General features: G+C 44.7%; 1 protein-coding gene across 2 annotated transcripts; it reads left to right on the forward strand.

Moving 5' to 3' along the window:
• Positions 1-405: 405 nt before the first annotated feature.
• On the forward strand, positions 406-10,097 carry LOC118676889 (leukocyte elastase inhibitor-like). Of its 2 annotated transcripts, XM_036351515.1 has the most exons (8): positions 406-464; positions 961-1,034; positions 1,602-1,776; positions 4,373-4,510; positions 5,059-5,176; positions 7,348-7,490; positions 7,577-7,744; positions 9,158-10,097. In XM_036351515.1, exons 3-8 carry the CDS (start codon positions 1,609-1,611, stop codon positions 9,557-9,559), a joined length of 1,137 nt encoding a protein of 378 aa, XP_036207408.1. In that variant the 5' UTR covers positions 406-464; positions 961-1,034; positions 1,602-1,608; the 3' UTR covers positions 9,560-10,097. The 2 variants fall into 2 exon arrangements, with proteins under 2 accessions (XP_036207408.1, XP_036207409.1); XM_036351516.1 differs by lacking the exon at positions 961-1,034 and having other exon boundaries at positions 412-464.
• Positions 10,098-10,566: the final 469 nt, after the last annotated feature.

Below are 10,566 nucleotides of genomic sequence, written 5' to 3' on the forward strand. Positions count from 1 at the left end.
TTCAGAGGGGCTGCTTTGCCCTGTAAGAGGTGATACATTATGTCATCACAGTGATTCACACTTAGGCAAGACCTAGGCCATCAGGTCCTTGACAGACCTCTGAGTTTGCCTCAACTCAAAAAGTTGCTCATCTCCTGAGTAATCCCCTGTCATCTAGGATTCTACTGCCAGTGCCCAGACTCCTGCTGTGCCTGCCCTGCTGCCCCACCCTGCTCAATCTGCAGCTCTGCCACAGCACCCCACCCCCCAGCACCACCCTTCTCTCTACCCCACCCCACCCCACCCCATTCCTCCTCCTGCAGGTCAATAGCTGCACCCACCTCAGGGACCTGTTTGTACTGCAGGCATCATCAGATCCGGAGCCCCTCCCAGGCTGCACCCAACTCAGGGACTATATAAGGGCGGTGCTAGTGGCTGTGGACACCTTCAGATCCACAGCCCCTCACAGGAGCAGCCAGCAAAGGGTGAGATCTGGGCACCAGGCCCATTAGGGAAGTGGGACTAAACCAGTGGGGCTGCCCAGGGCTGGAATCTGCCAGCTGCCTACTCCTGGCTCTGCCCTGGCCTTCAGTGGCCTGGGTACCAGCAGCCCCTGACCTCTCCCTGGGATGGCTGCCTGCACCTCTAGGATTGCTGCCTACACTGCTCATCTGAGCGGGAGCAACACTGGAAAAACCCTTCCACCAACCCTCTAATGGGCCAGGGCTCGAGGGCCAGCTGGCCTGTGATGGACTGGGCTCGTCCTTTGGTCTGAAGCCAGAACCAAGCCTGAGATCATAATATTTTTATTCCTTTCTCAACTCCCTGCCTCCCTGAGCAGTTTGTGACAGTTTTTAGGCAGTCCAGGAGTATAGCATTTCATTGCTGAAGAGGAAAGAAGGAAGTAGGGAGGGAAGGCCAATGTGATTCTAGAGGTTAATTTCCAGTAACAACAGTGATAGTCTAATGTATTACTTACAGGGAAGCAGCTAGCACCACTATTATTCTTCCTTGCCCATCTCTGTGGAAACAAGCTCTGAGAGGAGTCAGGATTGGTAAGTGGGCTTCTGAGCTGAGGTGGAAGGCCAGTCACCTGCACCTGAGGGGTGGGTGTCAGAGAGGAAGCTTCTCCCCTGCTCCTGGTGGGCTGCACCGCGACCCTAAGGCCTGTGCTGGGTTTTCCAACTCTCACATCCTATAGCAGCCTTGAGACTTGGGACACTTCACCTCCCTAAACGTTAGCAACTGAATTGAAAATGAGGAAAATCTACCACTTTGCTGAAATTTGCTTTAATGCAGAGTAGGTAGCTATGATTTTCTAAGAGAAAATTATCATTTCAGGTAAAGGGTGGGAAATGTGTGTGCTCCCCAGCTGAGTAGGAAAGGCCCAGTGCTGGCTGCTGAGTCTGCAAGTCAGAGCCCTCTCCACTCCCTGGGTCCTGGCCCTGGGTCGCTGATGGATCCTTGTCCAGTTCCCACCTGTGTGCCCATGAGACAGTGCTCTTGTCCTCCTGAGAAAAGAAAAGGAAGTACAAGTTTCCGGGTGTTTCAGGGCGAGGGAGACGTGGAGAAGTGTCGTTGCCATATTGGCTGGTGCGCTAGGCCTCTGTCCTGTGTTGTAGCCTCACCATGGAGCAGCTGAGCTTGGCCAACACCCGGTTCGCAGTGGACCTCTTCCGCACCCTGAAGGACAGCAACCCCTCTGGGAACATCTTCATCTCCCCCGTGAGCATTTCCTCAGCGCTGGCCATGGTCTTCCTGGGGGCCAGAGGCACTACCGAGGCACAGATGTCCAAGGTCAGCAGAAACTAACAAAAGGAGTGTGGGTTCCCTGCAAGTCCCTCCTAAAAAGGTGTGCCTCTGAGCTCTTACAGGGTGTTTTAAACACTGTGCTTGTGTGTTCCACAACTACACACGATGAGGCCAGACTTTCAGAAAAGCCCCAAGAGCAGTTCATTTATATGCAGGCTTTCAGTCAGGATTGAGTTTTTACTGAGCACGTACTATGCGCCAGGCACTGGTTTTTGTTTGGCTGAGGATACAGCGGTGAAGAAAGCTATGAGAGCCCGGGTGGTGTGCTGCTTCTCTTGCAGTGGGCAAATCTTTGAAGGCATCTCCTCTCACTTCAGATTTTTCACTTTCTGCTTTGCATGCAACTCGCTACTCATTAACAGATGCCTGCTATGTAATGTTACCTTTCAACACAAAATAACAGGGAATTCACCACACTGGAGAAGTTGGCAGTGTTGCCTTTCTGAGGGAACAGGAGATCTGCGGTTATACTGTTGAGACTTAGTCATGTGCCTGGCACAAGTTCCTGTGTGGGTAGGGGAGGCTGAAGGAGAGGAAAAAAGTGAGGTGTGGTGGCTGCAGGGACAGGGCCAAGCCCTGGGTGGTATGGCAGGTCCCTGTTACAGGGAGAAGAAGCAGTAATGCCTGGCCTTCCACCTGGCCTTCATGGGTGCGGGGCCCACCACTGTGCTGTGTGGTCTTTGTTGAATTCTGAGAGGGGAACTCCCGCTCTCCTTGAATTAGGGGAAAGATTACAAGGTGCCAGTTACTGGGGAAGGTCCAGCTTTGGATTCAAGTTTATCCATCTGTTCCAGCTGCAAATCTTTTATTTCCACACTAGAGCCCGGTGCACAAAACTCATGCACTGGGGGTTTGGGGGTGGGGTTTGTCCCTCAGCCCAGCCTGCATCCTCTCCAATCAGGGACCTTTCAGGGAATGTCCAAATTCTGGGTTAGGCCCAATCCCACAGGGACAATCCCTCTCACACTCGGGGACTGCTGCCTCCCAACTGCTAGCCTTACTTCCTCCCTGATTTCCTCTAACCCAGCCTTGGGCAAACTACAGCCCGCGGGCGGGATCCGGCCCGTTCGGCTGTTCTATCCGGCTGGTGGAGCCGAAAGAGCGGAGGGTTCTCTTGTTCTCCCCTCCACTCCTTCACCAGCAACAGTGTTAACATGGCAACGTTGGGAAACATGGCTACAGCTCCTTCTTCTGAGTCCAGTTTAAGAACCCATTGTGGCCCTCCAGTCAAAAAGTTTGTCCACCCCTGCTCTAACCGCTTCTGCCTGCCAGACTGATCGATGCCTAACTGCTCCCCAGCCAGCCTGATTTCCCCCAACTCCCCTCTCCTGCAGGATGAATTGCCCCCAACTGCACTCCTGTGCAGGCCTGTTAGCCCCCACCCCCTAACTGCCCTCCCCTGCCAACCTGGTCAACCCTAAATGACCTCCCCTGTAGGCCTGGTTGCTCCTAACTTTCTTGCCATGCCAGCCTGGTCCCCCCAAACTGCACTCCCCCGTATGCCAGGTCTCCCCCAACTGCCCTGCTGGTGAGTTTGCTCCCAACTGCCCTCCCTTGCCTGCCATCTTGTGGTGGCCATCTTGTGACAACATGGGCATAGCAATCTTGTGACCACTTGGAGGTGGTCTTGTGACCACATGGGTGTGGCCCTCTTGTGAGCACCTGGGGGCGTCCATCTTGTGCAAGGGCATGATGGTCAATTTGCATATTTTCTCTTTATTACATAGAATTTTATGAAAATCCAATGGTCTTTACAGCTGCAAACATGAAAGCATTTTTATGTTTCAAACACCCACTTTTAATTTTATCTCCTGGTAATAATAGTTAGTTGCTTTCTGCAGGGTAAAATCAGCTTCTATTTTGAGGTTTATCAGGAGACTGTATTACCTCAGCAAAAAGTCATTTTAAGGGTTCCCTGCTTTTCTATTAAAGCAGACCTATCATAGCAACTGTGCAAACATTCCCTATCTTGGTGTGTAACTGGTCTTTCTACATTGTGTAGGTTTATTCTTTGTGTGTTGAAATAAAGATTCAGCCCAGGACTTATAAGACCATAACGGGATTCTTGATATGAAACATGAAAATTAAACTTTTGCTGAATGTTAAGTTCACAGATGTTATTTTTAAGTTCCTGATGCTGACAATGTAGTTTAAAAACCCCCTCAATTCTGTAATAACTTTGTGCTCCCATGTAGGGGATGATTCTTAATTTTACTGTTAATTGCTGAGAACTTTCAGTAAAACTCTATTTATGCAGAATTTATATATGAATATACCAGTTATGATTTTCTTTGGAGTAAAAGCAGACATAGATAAATATTAAGCCTATTAACCACTTACATTCATGGGACTATAATTATAAAAAGTGATATAAAAAGAGCTTCTGATGTAATTATGTCTCACAAACTGATACATTTTAGATTCTTTATTCTTTTGTTCTCCAATGAAAGTTTAATAAAGTATTGGGCTGGAAATTATTGATAATTAGTAATAAAAGCATTAATTTAATCTGATAGAAGCAAATGTCAAGGAATCCGTTTCAAAATAAATGGCTGTAGAAAGAATGCTTTCTCTATTTTAGACTCTTCACTTCGATGCAGTTAAGGAGATTCATTCAAGTTTTCAGAGTCTGAATGCTGATATCAACAAGCGCGGAGCTCCCTATATTCTGAAACTTGCTAATAGGTTGTATGGAGAGAAAACCAATGAGTTCCTCCCGGTGAGTGCTTTACATTCACATGCTAAAACTGACGAAATAGTGCAGACATTTTCCAGCACAATCAAGTCACAGAAGTCAGTTTTTATTTTTATAAACATTCAGAAAAAAGATACAGAATTTAAACATATGGCAGTATCTCCATTAATGTTTTGATTTCATTTGATAGTCTTCACAGGAAAAGATTGACCCTGGCTGTGTTACCAACTCAAGAGTGAATTCCATAATTCACTTCCAAGAACAATCAGTGTATACTTATTTATGAAAATGTTAGCCAAAGGTCAGAAAAGAATTGGTAAATTCCTTTTCTGTACACCAAAACTACTGAACTGTACACTTAAAATGATTAAGGTGGTAAATTTAGTGTTATGTGTTTTTTACCATAATGCAAAAAGTGTAAGGGTTAGAATTTTTTTGTTACAATGAAATTTATGTCTTTTAGGATAATTTCTACTGCTTTTAAGGATTTTAGAAAATCATTTCTGTATTTAGTAGGAATTATTCATGGAGTTTGTTTTTGTTTTTTACCTTTTTTTAAAAATTTTAAACAGGAGTTCTTAGCTTCAACCCAGAAAATGTATGGTGCTGAACTGGCCAGTGTAGATTTTCAGCGAGCCTCTGAAGATGCAAGAAAGGTGATAAACGAGTGGGTCAAAGGGCAGACTGAAGGTAAGAGAGTGGGCCGAATGTAGGCATTCATTACACACTGGCCATTCTTTTCCTCCTTCCACTTTCCCAGCCTGCAGATGATTCCCTGCCCTTTTCCTCTGCCCTCACCCTCTTGCTGGGGCTGAACTCTGCAACTGCCCAGTGCCCAACAGCTTTTAAATGTGGGAATTCCTCAAAGTGGGAACTTCAACATGCTTTCACTGAAGTAGCTAAATATTTTCCCCATAAATTCAAAATCACATTTTAAAATTAAAACTAACATTGAATGTAGGATAAAAAGGATAAAGTTTTAAGGAAAATCCATCCTGGCCCAGATTATGGAAGAGTCCTATATAATAAAAGTATAATATGCTAAGTGTCGGGTCAGCTGGTCAGTTGTCTGTTCAACTAATCAGAGGGCAATATACTAATGATATGCTAAGGCACCTCAATCGCTTGCTAGGATGTGCACTGTTCACCAGGGTATAGACTCTCTGACCAGTAGGTTAGCTTGCTGCTGGGGTCTGGCCAATCGGGACTGAGCGAGATAGGCCAGACATATCCTGGCACCCTGTCACAGTCCCTTCCTGGCTGGCCAACCTCCCTCATCACTCCGGGCTGCGATCATACACCAGTGGGGTCCCTTGCCCTGGCCTACACCCTCTCACAATCTGGGACCACTCAGGGAATGTCGGAGAGCCATTTTTTCTTGAGCCTGCTCAACCCAGGAGCTTCCCCTTGGTGGTCAGTGCACTCCAACAGGGGGAACGCCACTCAGCCAGAAGCCGGGCTCACAGCTGGCAAGCGCAGAAGTGGTAGCGGGATCCTCACCCGCCTCCCAGCAGTGCTAGGGATGTCAGACTGACCGCTTAGGCCGGCTCCCCACTGAAAGTCGGTGGTCCCTATGCCACCAGTCAGGAGCCCCTGAGGGCTCCCAGACTGTGAGAGGGTGCAGGCTGGGCTGAGGTACCCCCCCACCGAGTGCACAAATTTCATGCACTGGACCTCTAGTCTATAATAATAAAAGCATAATATGCTAATTAGACTGGACGCCCTTCTAGACGACCATCAGGATGAAGCCGCGGTGTCGGAGGCTGAACCCCTGGCACAAATTTCATGCAAATTTCACACAAACTGCTGTGGCCATAAGTATTTTGGGAAATGCTTTGTCTAAGCTGTCAGGGGTGCCTCCATCTTAGGTGTTTCTCCACCCCACTGTTTCTAACCTTGTCGAGGTCTGAATCAAGGCACCTACCCAACACCTGTCTCCCTTCCAAGGCATTCTTCATGGCCATGCTGTAATCACAAGGGAACTGGTGTTTCAGAAAACTAACTGTCCTAGCCTTAAGATATCTGTTAAAATATTTTCTATGAGAGCAGCTTCCACTTGGAGGCTTTGAAGAAGTGACTTATTTAACAACTAGAGGCCCGGTGTACATAATTAGTGCATGGGGTTAGGGTCCCTCAGCATGGCCAGCAGCGTCTTCAATCCAGGACCCCTCAAGGGATATCCGACTGCTGTTTTAGGCCAGATCCCTGCAGCATTCCGACATCCTTCCTGCAATCTGGGACTACTGGCTCCTAGCTGCTCACCTGCCCGCTAGCCTGATTGCATTATCTGCTCTTCCCTGCTGCCTCATCCCCCTAACTGCACTCCCCTGCTGGCCTGATCCCCCTAAATGCTCTCCCCTGCTGGCCTGAACCCACTAACTGATCACCCCTGCCAGCCTGATCCCACTAGCTGCTCTCCCCTACTTTCCTGATCACCTAACTGCTCTCCTCTGCTTGCCTGATAGCCACTAACTGCCTCTGCCTCAGCCCCGCCACAATGGTTTTGTCCTGAAGAACATATGCAAGGTAATCTGGAAGATGTTTGGTCTAATTAGCATATTACCCTTTTATTAGTATAGGTCGTTTTCATGAAAAAATATTATTTATGCCTGCCAAAGAATGGCCATTCACAAAAGAAGGCTCATTGTTTCTCATACAATGCAGAAAAGATTGTCCTGTTTTTAGCTTTTAAACCCTTTAGTTGGTTTATTTACGGTCAAAACATACTGGTAGGGCTTCCCTAACAACACATTAATGGGAATTAAATAAAAAGTATTAATTTGAATTTCATTTCAATGCAGTTCAAGAATGGGATGCTGATATGTAAATTTTTTTTTAAAAAAAAAACTTTCTTTCTTTAGGGAAAATTCCAGAATTGTTGGCTGCAGGCGACGTTAATAATATGACTAAACTTGTGCTAGTTAATGCCATCTATTTCAAAGGAAACTGGCAGGAGAAATTCAGTAAAGAGGCCACAAATGATACTCCTTTCAGATTGAATAAGGTGAGGTGATGTAATTATAAAATTGCTCTTTGCTCTAAGAGAATGCAGATAATACTGTGAGTGACTTGGTTTTTTCAACTATTCAGAAAGACACAAAAACAGTGAAAATGATGTATCAGAAGAGCAAATTTCCATTTGGCTACATCGAGGACCTTAAGTGCCGGGTGCTGGAGCTGCCTTACCAAGGCAGGGACCTCAGCATGGTCATCCTGCTGCCAGATGACATCGAGGACGAGGCCACAGGTCTGAAGAAGGTAATGGCTCTCACGCTCATGCTTCATGTTTCTTTCTGATAGATGGGTTCTGTCTGTGTGTATGTTGTGTGGTAGTAGGTCATCAATGTTTGCTACTCTGAAGCCCTAAGATTAACTTTTCAGGGACTGTCAGTGAACAGTTGTGGTGGGGACTTCTAAGAATCTATATTAAATGTAACATGTCAGTGGCAGCTCACAGGAATTTTCTTAAATAAACTTTAGAGGAAAGTGCAGTAAAATTAGAATTATTTTATTGAAACAAATTTATTAAAATTAAAATTCCCAAAACATTTATACTAGGTAGCTTCAACTTGTACAATGAAATTTCATTATGACACTGCTCATTCTCATCACAATTCATATAGATTGTGAATTATATTTCTAACAGCTATGTGGTAGAAAAGACCCATATGACACACTAGCTTGAAAGTTAAGCCTACTTTCTCATATGAACTTTGTACGATGTTTCTATTTTATTTCAGTAAAAGGCGAAGACATTTCTTGTCAGCCTAGGACTAGGCAAAACTCTGAAGAATATGGTTTTCTTTAGTGTCTCTAGCCTGTTGTGTGGTTTTTCTCTACCTTCTCTCTAACCAAACTTGTTATCAGGAAGAGGTCTGATATTAATTATTGACATGTGTAAAATCAGTATGTTCCTCCTTTTAATTATATTTTCATATTTTTCTCTTCTCTGATTATAAAGAGAAATTCTCCAGTCTCATAAAAGAGGTAATCAGCATCAGCAGAACAAGTGGAATGATGGGCCCATTCTAGTCCAATAGTAGTAGTAATATGTCAATGATAATAGCTGACATTCTTGTGGCTCTTACTAGTACTGTGTGCCAAATGCTTTGCATACATTAAGTCATTTAATGCTCACAACAAGGCTATAAGGTAGGTACTATCATTAACCCTCTCCCAATTTTAGATGAGGAACTAGTCCCTTTTCTTTTTTTACCCAGAAGCTAAATCTATTAGAGATTACTTCAGCACAGTGAGTTCACAGATAACCACAGTGATCAGTAGGGTTCAGAATAGAAGAAATAGAGGAAAAATTTTGAGTTTTACCTTGTATCAATCAACCAGTTAAAGCAATAAAAGCCATCATGGCCTGTAACCATAATCCAGTGTGGTAGGGGTTTAGGAAAGCCTGGGTGGATGGATGGGTAGTTGAAACCTCTGATGTCCAAAGTCCCTGTTACTTGAGCCCTTGATGGCTTGGACCACAGCTCTGTTCTATTATCACCAATTGCTGAAAAGAAATGAAATCCTCCAAATGGAATCTATTTTGGCACAAAACATGAAAGAAACTGATTAGGAACTGATAACATGAATCCATTCATGTAAATAATGTGTATTGCCTTGCTTATGTGGAATAGTTCTCACCTCTTCTATTGCTCTTTCTCATTTCAGATCGAAGAACAATTGACCCTGGAAAAACTGCATGAGTGGACCAAACCTGAGAATCTGAGATCCTTTGAAGTCAACGTCCACCTGCCCAAGTTCAAGCTGGAAGAGAGCTACAACCTCAACTCTCACCTGAAAAGCCTGGGTATAGAGGATCTCTTTAGTAGCAAGGCTGATCTTTCTGGCATGTCAAGAGCCAGAGATCTTTTTATATCAGAAATTATCCACAAGTCATTTGTAGAAGTTAATGAGGAGGGCACAGAGGCAGCGGCTGCCACAGCCGTAATAGGATTTGGTTGCGCGCTTATGCCAGAGGAAAATTTTGTGGCCGACCATCCATTCATTTTTTTTATTCGACACAATCCCTCAACTAACATCCTGTTCTTAGGCAGACTTTCTTCCCCTTAGAGACTGTGGAAATCCAAGGTCGAGCTCAGAGCTGTATCACTGGCCCTTTCAAAGATATATGAAAATTATATATCTTCTACAATAAAGCTACCACCCCAAAAGAAATCTGTAACTTCCTTTGTAATGTCAGCTCTGTTGGCTGCTTACACCCATTAACTTTGGTATAGGTATCTATTTTCCTTTCTTTATATTGAAAAATGTAGTGATTGCTTTTGAATGCACCAAGCAGATATGTAGACTCTTGACAGTGTAGTAAACTAAGAAACTGCTGTACTCTCTTGATAGCCATGAGAAAAATTACAGTACTGTAATTTTTTTCACAGATAGACTTCTGGAAGGAATCATAGAGAGACTGTCATTGCTGAAGGGAGGCTTAAAAACAGACATTCAATTGAAATATAGGAGAGCAGCCCAATTAAGGGTTGGATTATGAAGATAAATTTGCCTTGGCCAGTGTTTCTGATCCTTTGTTCTACAGGATTTGAGTTCTGTTATAGCCCCTCTGATTTCAAATGATTAAAGAGCTTCTTTTCCTTTATCCACTTGGTTTGTAGTTTGCGTGGGATCAGAAGGAGTGAAGAAGTAAGCGTCTTATCTTAAAAGATGCCAGGAAACTACAACAGAGAAGTGAAGTAGGGGAGACTGTTAACCTAGAGGGGGTGCAAGGATCACACTGTTACCAGCTTCTTGTGTGTTTTCTGATAAGGGCTCTTGATTTCCATCATCTAGTCCAGACTGCGATAGCAATGGGATGGCTTTATGCAGTGCTGGGGGGCGGGGAGAGGCTCTGTGATCATTATAAACCTTAGTCACATGCACTGCTTGGAATGGGGCTTGAAATGCTGCATATTCTTGCTCCTACAAAGCTGGTGGGCTGGCTAATGACATTTCCTAAGATTCTACTAGCCAGACTGATTTCAGTCCTCTTCTTGTTTCTATCTGATCTCAGAAAAGACAGACGAATGGGGCTCTTGGACTGACAATACTGACATCTATGATGATAGTCA

Source organism: Myotis myotis, unplaced genomic scaffold, assembly GCF_014108235.1.
Source record: "Myotis myotis isolate mMyoMyo1 unplaced genomic scaffold, mMyoMyo1.p scaffold_m19_p_2, whole genome shotgun sequence".
NCBI lineage: Eukaryota > Metazoa > Chordata > Mammalia > Chiroptera > Vespertilionidae > Myotis > Myotis myotis.

What these genes read in the sequence shown, in the direction of transcription:
- LOC118676889 (XM_036351515.1), top strand. Translation starts at nt 1,609, where the DNA reads ATGGAGCAGCTGAGCTTGGCCAACACCCGGTTCGCAGTGGACCTCTTC. An exon ending in CCGAGGCACAGATGTCCAAG is followed by an intron (nt 1,777 to 4,372) that starts GTCAGCAGAAAC and finishes TCTCTATTTTAG; the next exon opens with ACTCTTCACTTCGATGCAGT. An exon ending in CTCCTTTCAGATTGAATAAG is followed by an intron (nt 7,491 to 7,576) that starts GTGAGGTGATGT and finishes TCAACTATTCAG; the next exon opens with AAAGACACAAAAACAGTGAA.